Consider the following 15,799-nt stretch of genomic DNA (forward strand, 5'->3'; position numbering starts at 1 on the left):
GCCCTTTATCCCCCAACCTCCAGCCCTGCTCATCCAGAGGCTCCCTGTGACCCCCATTCCCAGCTGTTCCTTCCTGCCCTGCTTCCAGCAGCCTCTGCTGCTCCCTGCCCCTAGATGCTCAAGGATTAGCCCAGGACCCCAGCCTTTTGTCTGTGTCGCTGAGTCTCACCACATCCTCAGAGCGGAGGGAAGGGGAGTTGCCAGGCACCAGGCCCAGCGGGAGCCTGCATGCCTCTGGGTCCCTCTAGTCCAGCCCCAGCCTGGAGTCCCTGCCCTTCAGGGTCAAGTCCGGACTCCATGTCTCACTTTCTGCTTTCCTTTGCGGCTGTAGATCTCGATGTAAACAACAGCCAACCTCCCCTGGAACTCATCTTCGTCAATGAAGAGTGAGTATGACTGCCCTCCTCCCAGACGGAGCCCCGCCAGGTCCATCCCAGAGGTCAGGAAAGAGCCTGGGGAACAGCCCTTTCAGCTGGGCGGGCCACACTCACAGGTTGGCACACCACCACCACCACCACCCCCCGCCCGCCCTGATTTCCTCTCTGCCCAAGATCCCGAGGGCAACTCCCTTCAAAACTGGGTACTACAGGGCTGAGGGAAGAGGCGGAAAGACTACGCTGAACCTGATGGGACATACAGACTGTACATACATCTCCCAAGTAGAATTTCATCTAAACTGATGTCCCTCTTGGGAGAATGATATTTTAAAAATCTATCAGTGAAGAAAGTCTTGCATATTAGATATTGCTGGAGACACTTAAAGAACCACAAAGTATTTTATAGGTATTGGATATGGCCTTACTAGGTTTGGTCTTGTTACATACGGCAAGGAAAAATTAAGTGGCACGTAGGGGATAACAGGACAGTTGGTGAGAGAGCCACGTGATGATGAAAACAAGCTTTTTTAGAAAAGGAGAAATCTGGTCTCAAACACTCATGTGAGGCAGATTCATGAACAGCTGATTTCTTCTGGACATCTGATATCAATATATGGCCTTCAAGGAAGACTGTGATGAATAGGACATTTTAAAAGCTGGATTTGTACTAGAGCTCCGTTGCGCAGTTTGCTCTTTTCATAAAAAAACAGGGAACCCACAGTGAGCGAGACCAGCACTATGTGGAGAAACAGATGCAGGGTGGCCCCTCCTCCCACCACCATCACTGATCAGAATACTCTGGCCTTCCCTCCCCACCCTTGATGATGTCTCAGGCAAATCCCACAGCTCCTTCCAGATACCAGGACAATCTCATTTTCAGATATTTGGCCATCGGGTCCAGGCTCGTGTCAAAACTTCACTCTCATTTGAAGCTTCTCCCCACACTCTCGCGCTCACACTCAAGCCCCCGTCAGCCCAGGTCTGCAGGATGAGAGGTGACCGCGAGCAGGGGAGACAGCTGGCTTTTTCTCAGTCTTCCTCTACCTTCCCCTCCCCTCACCAACCCTCTCAGCTACTTCTGACTTCTCCAGGGTCAGGACAGAGGCTGAAGGGAGCAGGAAAGATACAGGGGCACAGCGGGTCTTGGCTGGAGGTGTTGGAGAGTGCGGCCAGTGCCTGGGGACTCAGGTCCCTACTCTTTCCCAGATCGGGCATTTCCCTTCAGCGTCTTTAGTGTCCCCTGGAGGCCACCTCTGTGCAGGGCCTAAAGGCACGAGGGGCTCTTGGAGAGCTGCTAGGCCCCTTGGTTCTGTGTTCTGGTGGCTGTCTCCCCAGCCCCTTCCATCTGGGGTTGCCTCTGCCTCCATGATGGGGCCTTTTCATGGTGAGCACCTTCCCTGTGGGCCTGCCCCCGGCAGGAACCACTGGACACCGAAAGCACTAGCTGCTCCTGGTGCAGGGGTCCTTTCCCTTCTCACTCTGGCCTCCTGGGCAGTGATCACTGGCCCCTTGCCCTTGTTCTTTTCCAGACGAAAACACACGTCCCAAACTCCAAAGCTGAAGCTCAGGATGTCCCTGGTCTCTTTCAGCAGCACTGGGGAAGGGGGGCGGCGTCTGGGGAGGGGGTTGCCAGGGTTGGTGGTGGTGTGAGGACGGCAGGATGGCACTCTGAGGGGCTCCTCACCAGCCTCCTCACCTGATTTGGGAAGGAGGACAGGGAAATATCACAATACTCCCCCCAGGCTGACAACTCCCTCCAATGAACGCTTCCCTCTGAGCTCCACCAACTCCTGATAGAGCCTGGAGGTGGGTGACGACCGCAGGGCCCCACGTCCTACATGTGTGTCCAGCACCTCACTGGCTTTCCCAGTGGCTGAGCTCACAGGACCCACTGTCCTCAGAGCTCAGACAGACCAGAAACGTGCCTTTAGTGCTGAGTGGAGTCAGTAAGGCTGGTGTTACATCCCCACCTTCCTCTCTTCCAGCTCTCTCAAGGGTGGGAGGGACTTGGCACTCGGGGCGACTCCCACCCTAGGGGGGTGCAGCTGCTGCTGAGAAGCTCGCCCCTCTCTCCTGTGCCTTTCACCACATGTGGCCCTGGCCCTCCCTGCTCCTGTTCACCTTAGAGAAGCATTTCACGTTTCTCCTTCTAGATGGTCAGCCAGTGAGGCCACAGTCCAGGGCCCCAGGCTCTCCAGGAAGGCAGACATGTTCCTCTCTGGCACCGTCACTTAGTACCCTGGCCACCCGGGGAAGCTAGTAACCTCCCTCTGCCTAGATTCCTACCCTGTAAATGTAGGTAACAGTACCTGCCCCACAGATCTGCTGTGAGGATCAACAAGGTCATGAGGATTGAAATCCATTCTTGAGTGCTCAGCTCCATGTTAGCTATTATTAGGAGTCTCGGGTTCCCTTCAAATGCATCACCCTGCCCTTGTCGCCACAAATCCTTACCACATCTCTCAAAGGTGAGATTCATCTTCTTTGTAGCCGAGTCTGGAAGGGTCCTTTATACCAAACCCTGATGTGGGGAGAATCCCCATCTCAGCCATTCTGGGCCACTGCCATTTTTTCCACCTTCTTTGTTCTCTTCCAGCACGTCGAACGCAGACTTCAGTTCCCTGATGCAGAACAAGGTATGGCCTTGGGTTTCTTCGGTGCTTTGAGATACTTAAAAGACCCTCAAGATAACTCATGGGGCCTTCCCTGGCAGTCCAGGGGTTAAGATGCTGCCTTTTCACTGCAAGGGGTGCAGGTTTGATCCCTGCTTGGGGAATGGAGAGCCTGCAAGCCGCACGGTGCAGCCAAAAAAAAAAAAATTATACAAAATAAAGGTAACTCAGAGACAGAGATGCCTGGCAGCTTGTCGAGAGCCCAGTGGCCTTCTCAGATGTGAGGGCAGAGAGGTGTTCACCTGAGCCTGGACATGTGAGGCTTCAGGCAATTCTGAACCCCAGGCCTGGTTTCTGGGCTTAGCTTCACAAAGGGACAGGCTAACTAACCTTACCTCATAGAAACCCAATAGTCAGCCATCCACGGATTCACCCTTAGGACTCCTTTCAGGAGGGATTCATTTCCAAAAATCCTACTACAAAAGGGGACAGTTTAAAGGTGCAAGTCAAGTTGCCCACACACTGCTCAGCCTTGCCCCTCCCCTAGGGCTGGTTTTACACCACTTCTCACCTCAGTCCCAGTGGATGGGCCTTGATCGGTCCAAACTATGGACTTGGTTGTGTGCATTTTGTTTCATTTTCTCTGTGTTAAAATGAAGGGTTCTTCATGAGCTAATGGAGTTCTAGAAAGCCAAGCTCTCCTCTAAGGACAGAGCCATGTTTTTCCAAATTTCAAAAGCCTCTTCATATGGGGAGCTTGGCTCCAGTCAGACGGGAACCTGTGAAAAGGAGGCAGGCACAGTGAGGGTGGCTGTCTACCACCTGTTCACCCTGGCTCTGCTCCCCAAGTCCCCAGGGAGGGGAGACAGGCGTGGTGCTCCCCCCGCCAGGGTGATACAGTGGCTTCCCCAGACCCCACATCCTCCTCCTGACGGTGTGATGGTCTTTGTCCCGACAGAACCGGAATGGTGTGCCCACAGTCACCAACTCTGCCGAAACAGCAAACCTCCCAGGCAGGAAGCAGCACCCATCCCAGGTAATGGAGCGGAACCTCCTGATCCTGTTTCCTTCGTGAAGCACCCGAGCTCCCAGGGGGCGTGGTTCCCGCAGCTGTGAGGGTGTCAGGCGGGCGGGCTGTCACCAGACCACTTCAGCCGCCTGTGGGTGAGGTCTGTGTGCGCCGCGGAGACGACGCATCCCACTCACTGCTGACTTCAGCAAGTTATCCCACTGCCCGAGCCCCAGTCTCATCAGCTTTAAAACTTAGGCTCAGTCTAGATCAGAGGTGTCCACACTACTCCTCAAAGGTGCTTCGGGGCCACTGCAAATATTGTGTTCACGTATCCTGAGATTTTTAAGGCAACTGCTTTTCTGTTCCCTGATTTTCCTGGAACTTTTATCACTGAAACAAAAACGCAGAAGTAAAACAGATGTGAAAGCTGGCGTCACACTGCAACTCTTACTTATAACCCTAGCTTTCAAGTTTTAGTGTTCATCAAAATCATCTCAATTATGTAACATCCGTCTCATCATAAATAAATACCACTGTTTATTGAATACCAAGCACTGTGCCGTGCATTTGCCCTCTAGTCTTGGCTCAATGAAGTAGCAACTTTGAACTGCATTTTTACAGAGATGCAGAGAGATGTACCCAAGGCTTTGGAGCTAGTAAGAGGAGAACCTTGATTCAAATAGACTTTCAGTTAAAACATCGATATATGCCCATTAAGCGCCATATTTGTTTCCTCTATTGGAGGTCCATGTCAGTTTTCATTAGGAGAAAGGATCATGGAAAACCACTGGACAAGAGACTCTCTGAGGTCTTCTCCAGCTCTTATAATCAAGGACTCTTTCAGGAGAATGTGGAAGCCTCCAGCCTTTTCTGGGCCCTTGTAGGAAGATGGGGCAGAGGTTATGGGCTTTGAGAATTGTGGCAGGGTGGCCTCTGCCCCCCGGTCTCCCCATGGCCTGGCCTGGTGACATTTGTACCAGGCTACTCCTAGTCTCATGGATATGGCAGGACAGAGGGGCACTGGCTTCTTAAGCCCAGAGCTGAGATCAGAGGTCAGAAACCTCTGACCCTGAAAGGCCATCACATGGACCATGCAGGGCCTGAGCAGACCAGGGCAAGGCTGAGATTTCTATGCAAACTGAGGGGGAGGAGAAAGAGGGGAGGAAAAATCAGTAGGCAAGAAGGAAGAAGTGAGAAAGAAGGGAGGAGAGAAACACACTTTGACTCTCTGTCCAGTGAAAGCTGGACTCTTTCTATAATGCAAAGCTTATTTTTCAGTCATTTCCCAACCAGGACTGTATTGTAACTCCACAGAGAATAACCATCTTCCATTTGGTACTTAAACATGAAGTGGAGAACAGTGAGTTTTACTGGAATTCAAGTAAAAAAAAAAAATTGTTAATATTTATAACAACAAAAATAACAATATTAATAGCTTACCGTTTGTTAAATACCGGGAAGGGTTCCAAGTACTTTCTATTTACTCTTTACAACAACCTGGCAGAGAAAACTGGATTTTCCCCATTTCACAGAAGAAGCTATAGTTCAGATAGGGATGCCCTAGCAGGTCAAGAGAACTAGGACTGGGACCCATCTGACACCCAAGCTCAAAACATTTCCGCTGCACAATGGTCTTTCATGCTTTGTGGGCCAGAAGCCCAAGCTGGGTTAGAGAAGTTCACTGACTTTCCTTTGGTAGGAAAAGCCACCAGTCCTCACCCCCAGCTCCAGGAACCAGGAGCTCAAAAGAAAGTACAAGTCCCAGCACGACCAAATCATCTGCAAGTGCCTCTCTCTGAGCATCTCCTATGCCGCCACCATCGGGGGCCTGACCACCATCATCGGCACCTCCACCAGCCTCATCTTCTTGGAGCACTTCAATAAGTAAGTAATCCACTTGGTGAACAAGTATTTACAAAGCATCATGTGTCAGGAACAGACCCGGATGCTAAGGATACGGCAGAAAATATAGAATCAGAGCAGCTTTTGTACCAAGGGCCAGAGAAATGATCAAGTCATTACAGTTAAATGTGATGAGAAGGGTGGGATTCTGCAAGGGTGGCGGGGGTGGGTGGGGGGAATCAGTCTAGAGGGAGGAAATGCCTCCCCAAAGAGGTGGCAGTGAAAGCGGAGACCTGGAGCCTGAGCTGGAGTAAACTAGACAAAGGGAGATCTTCCAGACAAAACAGTTTAAGAGGTTCAGAGGCAAGAGAGCAGAGAAAATAAAGACAACGGCAGAGGGCGAAAGGAGGCCAGGGAGATGGATGCGCAGACCACACAGGGCCTCACAAGGCCCATGAAGGAACTTGGACTTCATCCGAAAAAGCTGGGAGAAGCCTTTGAAGAATTATAGGCAGGGAGTGAGGTGATCACATTTACAGTTTTGAAAATGCATTCTGGATTTTTAAAATGGACAGTGGAATTTGGGAAGGAAAAGGCAGGAAGACAATCCAGGCTGCGGCTGCCAGTGCCCAGGACAGAGCTGACGGTGGCCTGGATAACAGTGGGAGGAGAAATGGCCCGATCTGAGTGAGCTTCTGAGGTCGGGTTAGGAAAAGCCTGAGAGAGGGGAAGCCCTGGACTCATTTTCAGAGTCGGGGCTTCAGCAGCTGGGGAAGCAGAGCTGTCCTTGACCTACACGAGGGTAAAGATGAGGAAATGCTGATAGAGAAGTGGACATGTCCGGGTGGACACGTCCCTGAATTTCAAGAGCCATTTTTAGGATAAAGACACAGATGTGGAGTCGGGGTGGCCACCTGTGCCACCCCCAGGCCACCAGGCTCACAAGGGCCTCACGTGGGTTTTAATGTCCTGCTGTCAGTGAACAAGTGGCCTTACATTTGCCTTTTGCACTGGGCCCCACAAAGTAGATGACAGCTAGTCCGAGTGACTTGCTTATGGAAACTGAAGCCCTACTCAGGGAGAACACACAGAGTAAGGAGATCAGGGGCATAAACATTAAGCACAAACATTTAGGGACTTCCCTGTTGGTCCAGTGATTATTACTCTGCCTTGCAATGCAGGGGACAGGTTCTATCTCTGGTTGGGCAACTAATATCCCACATGCCTCAGAGCAATGAACCCACACACCACAGCTCAAGAGTATAGGCACTGCAATGAGAGATCCCCCGTGCTGCAACCAAGACCTGACACAGCCAAATAATAAACAAGTAAATAATTTTTTAGAAGAACATTTAAATTAGACTAGAAAAGGGAGAATAAAACAGTATCAGACAGAGAAGAGGAAAATCTAGTGTCATGCTACCCAAAGGAAGAAAGTGGTCCATATGGTTTACAGTTGTTGAATGACCAGGCAAAGTAAGGACAAAAATGCATCCATTAGATCTGACGATATGGAGGTTACTGGTGGTCTAGGCAAGAACAATTTGGTCAAGTGACCTGAAAAGAAGCCAAATTTCAGTAGTTTGAGGAGTAAGATGGAAATGAGGAAATGCAGAGTTGGCTGTGAAGGGAAGGGGAGAGACGGGGTGGTAATAAAGGGAGGGCAAAGCATGGGAAATAGATGGAGAAACAATGGAAATAGTCACAGATTTCATTTTCTTGGGCTCCAAAATCACTGCAGATGGTGACTGCAGCCATGAAACTGAGACGCTTTCTCCTTGGAAGAAAGGCAATGACAAACCTAGACAGAGACATTACTTTGCCAACAAAGGTCTGTCTAGTCAAGGCTATGGTTTTTCCAGTGGTCATGTATGGATGTGAGAGTTGACTGAAGAAAGCTGAGCACCAAAGAATTGATGGTTTTGAACTGCGCTGTTGGAGAAGACTTTTGAGAGTCCCTTGGACTGCAAGAGGATCAAACCAGTCAATCCTAAAGGAAATCAGTCCTGAATATTCACTGGAAGGACTGATGCTGAAAGTGAAGCTCCAGCACTCTGGCCACCTGACAGTCTGTGAAGAGCCAATTCACTGGAAAAGACCCTGATGCTGGGAAAGACTGAAGGCAGGAAGAGAAGGGGATGACAGAGGCCGAGATGGTTGGATGGCATCACCAACTCAGTGGAGATGAGTTTGGGCAAGCTTCGAGAGATGGTGAAGAACAGGCAAGACTGGCATGCTGCAGTCCGTGGGGTCACAAAGAGTTGGACACGACTGACTGACGAAACAGGGTCAAGAATGGGCTGTTAAGATGAAAGACGTGTAAGCACTGATAGGAATGATCCAGATGAGAGAATAGTTAAACCCTCGAGAGAGGGGATGGCTGACAGGGTGATGGCACTAAGAAACAAGAGGGGGTGGAGAGTTGGAGAGTTCTCGCCCAAGCAGGGAGAGAAGGAAGGAAAATGGAGGAAAACGAGGAAGGAGATGGGAGGAGGAAGGATCGAGCAAAGCTTAAGACCTAACTCCCCAAGACCTGAGCTCTTCACACCACAGTACTCTGCCCGAGCTCTGAGTTTCTGCCCTTCTGATTTAGTTTCTGGGACAATTCCTATTCCTTTAGGCTATGTCTTGGGTGGTAAATTTATCTTTACATAAATTAAGAAGAAACAGATCTGAGTGATTCTCTGGAGTGCGACGTGTATACACTTCCATGATATCAATTTTGGTTGCTTGGATGCCGTTTTAGCTTATTTCATAATTCTTGGCTGGGCTCAGTACAGCTGCAGCTGTCAAGTGACTTCTCAATAATATATTACCATATTTTTAACATTAGCTGTTCTGTTAACTCTGCTGTATGTTTTCTTAAGGACCATTTAGCTTACTAGCCCCCAAAATACTACATGGAAATCCACCCTTTTCTAACCACTAACCTGGTTCTTTCCCTTCCAGCCAGTATCCAGCTGCAGAAGTGGTCAACTTTGGCACCTGGTTCCTCTTCAGCTTCCCCATCTCCCTCATCATGCTGGTGGTCAGCTGGTTCTGGATGCACTGGCTGTTCCTGGGCTGCAAGTGAGTCCTAGGGCCCTGAGAGCAAGGCTCTCCCATCCATCCAGGGCCATGGCCCAAGCCCTGAGGGGGACACTCAACTGGGAGCTGCCAAGTAACCATCAAGGATGCCCAGAAGAGAAGGCAGTGGAGTAGACGAGGACTCAGGCATCATGTTTTCTAGATACTCCAGACTCACACGGACGTCGCACTTCTCTGTGAGCTCTATGATGGAGTGTTCTTAAGGTCAACCGACTGGTTAGAGGAAGGGCTGGATTCATAAAAGGTCTGAATGGGAGAGTAGTTAATGTAGTTTCATGGAGAGTAATTTGAACTAATTTCTAAAGAAATGACTCCAAGTAGAAGTTGCCTTAGGCTTAATTTTATAGACGTGACTGATTTATACTTAATAGTTGTATAAAATATGCTCATATCACTCAAAATAACATTAGACATTCCTCTTGCAATACTATTTCTAATATTAATCTATTTAGCCAGCTTTCCATTACTGATGCTTGCTCCAAATTTGATCAGTTTCAAACGCATAAAGGAAAGATATACTTGTTTTACTATTAGTCCAGGGGACCCAACTTTCCCACTGCTCAGGGAATGTTCTCTAAGCTGAGCTTTTTTAAAAAGAAATAACTCAAGAGACAATCGTCAAATCAATGACAACTGTGTACTTCTATGCTCCCACTATTGCTAGTTGAAAACTAATACCCACATTCACCCCAAACAACCCTGTCTCTAGACAGATACACACACACACACACACACACACACACACACTCTTACGTGTGCTTGCAAAAAATAAATATATAAGCATCTAGATACATATGCTGCATCACAATGATTCTCACTTATGTAAAGGATGAGTGTGTAGGGACTTCCCTGGAAGTCCAGTGGCTAAGACTCTGCGCTTCCAATGCAGGGGGCACAGGTTTGATTCTAGTTCGGAATAGAACAGGATCCCACAAGCCACACAGTGCAGCCTAATTAGGTAATTTAAAAACCCAACTGGGAACGGGGGAAAGATGAGTGTGTAGAAACAACCAAACATAAATACCCTCACACAAGTCCATGAGACATGACTTCACATTTATATACCAGAGATTCACCCGGGAAGCTGGGGAGAAGGCTGCCGAGGGGCTGTGCTAACTTGCAGACGAAGTCACATGATAGGCGGGACGAGGGGAGAGGAGAACCATCACAGCCAGCCAGTAGTTTGTGTTTGCTTACGACTTGCTCTCCACTTGCTTTCAGAAGTGGCCTTCATTCCTCTGCTCATTCTTCCCTTCTCAGTTTTAAAGAGACCTGCTCTCTGAGTAAGAAGAAGAAGACCAAAAGGGAGGAGTTATCAGAGAAGAGGATCCAAGAGGAATATGAAAAGCTGGGAGCCATTACGTAAGAATCAGCCCTTCACCCTTTTTCTCTTTCCCCAGGGGAAAATCACAGCAGGTAAAGTGCGCAAAGAAGCAGCCTTGTTCTCGGTGGCCTCCTGAGCTGGGGGAGTTTTCCTCAAGTACAACTAGAGGTGCTATTTAATGCCAAAGTCAAGCTGGCCCCCAGGCCCTAGGGGCCACCCTTCCCCATTGCAGTATTCCAAGTGGTTGAGCAGAAGCTGCGTCTCAGGTCTCCAGTCCTGGAACCCTGATCGCAAGAGCATCCCGAAGCAAAGGGAGGAGGCCAAGAGAAAAGTCCCAGTTCCTGGAGGAGGTCTTCCTGTTTTCTCTTCTAGCTACCCGGAAATGGTCACTGGATTCTTCTTCGTCCTGATGACCGTGCTGTGGTTTACTCGGGAGCCCGGCTTTGTTCCTGGTTGGGATTCCTTCTTTGAAAAGTAAATGATACCATCTCTGTGAACAACCGCCTCACCCGAACTCTTCAGGCAGTACCCACCAGGGTCCCCTCCTAGACTCTTAGGGATAGTCAAGAACCGAGGAAGCACTGTCCTCTTAAAAATCCCCCTTTTTTAGGGAAGTTGCAGTGCAGACTCAGGAAGAAAATAGTCTTTGGAGTCTGCCTCCAGGGTTGGGGTCAGGAGCTGCCGCTTACCATCCACATGACCTTGGTCTTGTTACCTAAGTGCTTGTTTCCAGAGTTAAAGGAGAAAATGTAGAGTAAAACACCACCTGTAAAGGCTATGGTCGCAGTGGCCAAGGCGTGTCCTGCCCCCCATATTCCCGAGGGCCAGGGCCACAGGCCACAAGCTCTCAGCACCAGCTTGTGACCCTCCCAGGAAAGAGAACGCCTCCTTTTCTCTTCTCCTCTATCTAAAATAACTCCTGCTCACTCCTTCCAACAGGTCCATAAATTCACACTAAGACATTTACCCTAGTCAGGCCCTGCCTCCAGACATTAAATCCACCAGTGGATGGCATGGGAGCAGCTGGCCAGAAGGAAGGCTGAGGTCCCCACTAGACTAGGTGCCCTGGGAAGGCACCACGTTCAGACAGGCTGTCCCAGGCCCGGTGTGACCCCTGGGCCTCCTGACTCTCCTCCCCAGCTCTGCTTGTCTCTGGCAGGAAGGGCTATCGCACCGATGCCACGGTCTCTGTCTTCCTTGGCTTCCTCCTCTTCCTGATTCCAGCGAAGAAGCCTTGCTTCGGGAAAAAGAGAGATGGTGAGAGGAGTTCAAGGGAAGAGTCGGGGCTGGCTCCAGTCAAATAATGGTCTAAGTTCAGAATTTCTGGAAGGAGCCTTACCAAAGCCCTTCTGACTCCTCCCGGCGTAGCAGAGTATCCTCTCGTTCAACAACGAGACCCCTGTCTCCACGAGTCACACCAGGAGGGTTCATCTGGCTCTGCCTCCCTGTCATCTAGGGGACGACCGGGGGCCCTCACCGGGCATGGAGCCCATCATCACGTGGAAGGACTTCCAGAAGACGATGCCCTGGGAGATCGTCATTCTGGTGGGAGGAGGCTATGCCCTGGCTTCTGGCAGCAAGGTAACCCGAGTCGTCGTGTTGCGCCAAGTAGTTTTCAGTATGTAAACTATGTAAAGCCAGTCCTTATGGTTCTGGGAGGGAAGATTCAAAGGTGCTAAGAGGTGAGTGTTCACCCGTCACTGGGAAGGGAAGCCAGGAATGGACATCGTGTCCCACCCGGAACAAATGGCACTACTAAATGGCGCTACTGGGAGCAGAGTTACAGTCCCGGCACACGGGCATCCACACCCCGGGGATGGGCCCACGCCGCTGCAGGCGAGAGAAGCACTGGACTTTGTAGCCATCCCCTTCCGGGGATCTGACAGTGGTGACAGCTGTAAGGGCTCAGAGATGCCCCCGACTGATCCCTTAGTTAGTCTGTATGCCTATCCTGAGGCCCTTTGGAGAATGTATGCTAAAGCGGGTGTAGATGCCCCCTGATTTCCTGAGTGGGAGGATTTGGGATGAGATCTTTTAAAGGGGGCTGGTGGAAAAGAGTTGATTTGCCTAACCCTTTCCTGAAGTAAACAACCATTAACAATCAGGTTAAGGTTCTCACTGTTTGCTCCCTCTGTCTTCTCTATGTGTTTAACACACTAACCCATTCTCAACTTGGCTCAGTTTTGACTGCCCCTTGTGTGGGCCTCAGTGCTATCTGCATCAGTAATAAGGTCCCTGGGTCCTCCGCTTGGAAGGAACCGTAGAGGACACTGGGTCCCCTAGCCCACCCAAGAGAGACTTCGTCCCTCTAGGACACCTTGGGTGACAGGGACAGCCCTGCACAGCCAGCAGAGAAGTCACTCTTGACTTTCAGCTCAGGTCTTCTGGATGTCTTCCACTCCTTGGTCTGGCTTTCTTCTCAGGAACCCTCTCCTGAGTAATAATTATTAAAACAATAAAGACACTTACTATGTTCCCCTATATCATGCTTTCTTTCAACTAAAACTCCCCAGTTCCTTTAACCATTCTTCATAGGAGTAGTGACCCCTGACCACACTGGTCTCTCTCCTTAGGACTCACTACGCTTTGCCTTTGATCAAACACAGTCCAGGGGTGGTCAGTCTGCTGCAGAGTAGAGCAGTTATTAACAATAACTCACGCCCCATCCTTTATTTTACGGAAGCTTTTACAAGGCTTCATTGGCACTCATGTCAGTGCTTACACTGAAACCACAGTCAACTAATACCCTTCATTCTTTTCATTGTTAGCCATTATTAAGCTTCAGGTCCTTCAGTAAGTTCTGTATATATGCTTTCAATATTTCTGACTCCAAGTTCATATTATCGTATTTATCCTTGTTGAATTTCAGTGGTTAGTTTTGGCCACTGAGCCCAGCCTGGCAAGATTTTTTTTTTTTACTAAAATTGTACATGTACAGATGGTATGGCTATAAAACCTACTCACTCTACTACTTTAATAATATAATTTAGATATAGTATGTGTGATTCCTCCTGAATCTGCAATAATTTCAGAGTCTTAACATTAGTGAGAAAAATTCAATAAAAATGTTTTCATCCCAAGGATTTAAAAAATAAAGGTTTCTTTTATTGTGTTTTCTCCCCTAACTTTACAGTCTAATTTATCAGTTTATTTCAAATTATAGTATAAGCTAGTTCTTCTGGAAAAAAAAAATTGCCCTTATTTCACTTTACTTACAAGTACTATTGGATAACATGATAAATAAATACTCCAATTCTTCATAAAACCTACTGCTCCCACTCAGCTAACTTCTCTGCCTCCTCTGTCTGTCTGGTGAGCACAGTTTTATGTGTCACAAGCAATGGAAATTACAGAGGTTCCAGGCACTGCACCCTCCATTAATTGAGGTAGTCCTCACATATTGCATTTATAGCTCTCAGTCAGTGGAGGAAAAAAAAAAAAAAGAGGAAGTGCTCAAGGTAAAAATGGCTACATGAGCGAATTCTGAAGCCCTTTGATTATCAGTTGTCTATGAGCGTGCCATGAAGCGGCCCAGGTGCTGTGGAGATGAAATGAGCTTTTGATGAACGTGGAGAAGAGAAAGAGTGGTCTGCTGACAACATAGTGAGGCCATCCTTAATAGCAGAATATGAGGAAGGCCCGCAGTTTGAGAAATCCTAAACCGTCTCACCCTGTTTCTTGCCCTAGTCCTCACTTCTTTATTGCATTTGCAGTCTGGAGGGTGAACATGAAAAGTCAGAGCATGTCAACTAGAGAAGGCAGAGGAGGGAGGGGGAAGAGCTGGAGAGTGCATACGGCAACCTGGGGTTTTTTAAGAACATAAACTCAATTGTGCCCTTCATTTTTAGGGGATGGGGAGAGCCCTCATCATTGGCAGATGAACATCTTCCAACCAAATGAATTACTCCAAGTGGAAATAATCATTTATTTGAGTTGATGTGTGTAGGTGTTGCTAATGGAAAAGGTTCAAGCTTTTATTTCATATTGACAAGAAGTATGGGCAGATGGTAGATCCTGATGTCAGCTGTGATGAGACCTGAACCTAACACAGGCTGAGGCTGAATGACCATTTCCAGGCTAGTGAGGTGGCACCTTTGCCACGACATGGAATTCCTCTCTCCTTCATTGCTCACGTAAAATTTCTAATGCCCAGCCCTGCCTACTCAGGCCCCAAAGACCAGAGGAAAAGTTACTATCCAAACATGGTGATAATTTTTTCCCTTTCGTGGGTGATAACAGAAATAGATTTCAAAAGCAGGAATAAGGATTACACTTGGCGACCTGTGCAAAGGGCACTGTTGAATGAACGGACAGCATGATGCTGTCGGAGGCTGGAGAAAGAGTAGCAGGTGTGAAGCTGAGCGGCCCATCACCCCCAAGGTCTCCAATCCCTGCCAAGTCACCAGAGCGCCGAGGAGGATCGCAGCAAGTGGAGGCTCTCCGTGCCCTGTGACAACGACTGACCAGGCGGCTCTAAGACTAAATGTGCAATCAATAAGAAAAAAAAAAAAAAAATGCTGAGACCCTTGTGGTCCAGTGGCTAAGACTCCACACTCCCAGTGCAGGGGGCTCAGGTTTGATCCTTGGCCAGGGAACTAGATCCTGCATGCTGCAACTAAGACCCAGCACAGCTAAATAAATAAATATTAAAAACAAACAAAAAAAAGAATTTGCTGGGCTACGAAGTGACTTAATCATAAAAAAAAAAAAAAAAAAAAAAAAAACCAGGAATGCCTGTGGATCCAGCCTGCCTAAAAATAGGGAGGCAAATTAGATGGCTCCTGGTGGTCCTGTCCAGCCCCCACCATCCCTGACCTTCTGGAGGCTAAGAGTGCCACTCTCTCCTCACTGCATCGCCTTGTCTCCCTGCAGACCTCCGGTCTCTCCACGTGGATCGGGCAGCAGATGCTGTCTCTGAGCAGCCTCCCGCCTTGGGCTGTCACCCTGCTGGCGTGCATCCTGGTGTCCATTGTCACAGAGTTCGTGAGCAACCCAGCCACCATCACCATCTTCCTGCCCATCGTGTGCAGTCTGGTGAGTAGAGCAGGGCTCTGAGATGTCCGGTAACTGATAAGTAAATAGATAATAAAAGCAAGAGCTCTAGAAACCCTTTCCCAAAAGTCTAGGCTTAGTTTAGGGGCAGTTCTGAATGGAAACAAGAATGGACAAGATAACTGTAAAACCCTAGGATTCTAATACCCCACAATCGCCATCCATCTTCCTCTCCTATGGAAGTGAAATGAAAGTCACTCAGTCGTATCCGATTCTTTGTGACCCCATGGACTATACAGTCCATGGAATTCTCCACGCCAGAATATTGGAGTGAGTAGCCTTTCCCTTCTCCAGGGATGAGACCTAACAGGAGGGCAGGAGAAATAGCTACAGAAAATGGAGACAAAAATGTTCCCAGAAGTACTCTCAGCTGCAGAGACCAAAACCACAGCTCGGTCATCACCGCCTCCACCCAGCTTCTCTGTCCAGGAGACTCTGAGAATTATGAGCAATGCCAGCCTCATTCCTGGGTCTCAGAACAATTTGTGATTAA

The 15,799-nt window shown here is 48.9% G+C and overlaps 1 protein-coding gene across 1 annotated transcript in view; it reads left to right on the top strand.

The window, feature by feature from the left end:
* Positions 1-15,799, top strand: part of SLC13A4 (solute carrier family 13 member 4) — a 43,655-nt gene that overhangs the window by 23,438 nt on the left and 4,418 nt on the right. The window contains exons 5-14 of the mRNA XM_005679505.3: positions 332-386; positions 2,974-3,013; positions 3,948-4,025; positions 5,701-5,885; positions 8,793-8,912; positions 10,191-10,292; positions 10,627-10,728; positions 11,414-11,511; positions 11,711-11,835; positions 15,127-15,288. Coding sequence (XP_005679562.3) covers positions 332-386; positions 2,974-3,013; positions 3,948-4,025; positions 5,701-5,885; positions 8,793-8,912; positions 10,191-10,292; positions 10,627-10,728; positions 11,414-11,511; positions 11,711-11,835; positions 15,127-15,288 — 1,067 coding nt within the window. The remainder of the gene's footprint in view (positions 1-331; positions 387-2,973; positions 3,014-3,947; positions 4,026-5,700; positions 5,886-8,792; positions 8,913-10,190; positions 10,293-10,626; positions 10,729-11,413; positions 11,512-11,710; positions 11,836-15,126; positions 15,289-15,799) is intronic.

The sequence above is a fragment of the Capra hircus genome, chromosome 4, assembly GCF_001704415.2.
Source record: "Capra hircus breed San Clemente chromosome 4, ASM170441v1, whole genome shotgun sequence".
Taxonomy (NCBI): Eukaryota; Metazoa; Chordata; class Mammalia; order Artiodactyla; family Bovidae; genus Capra; species Capra hircus.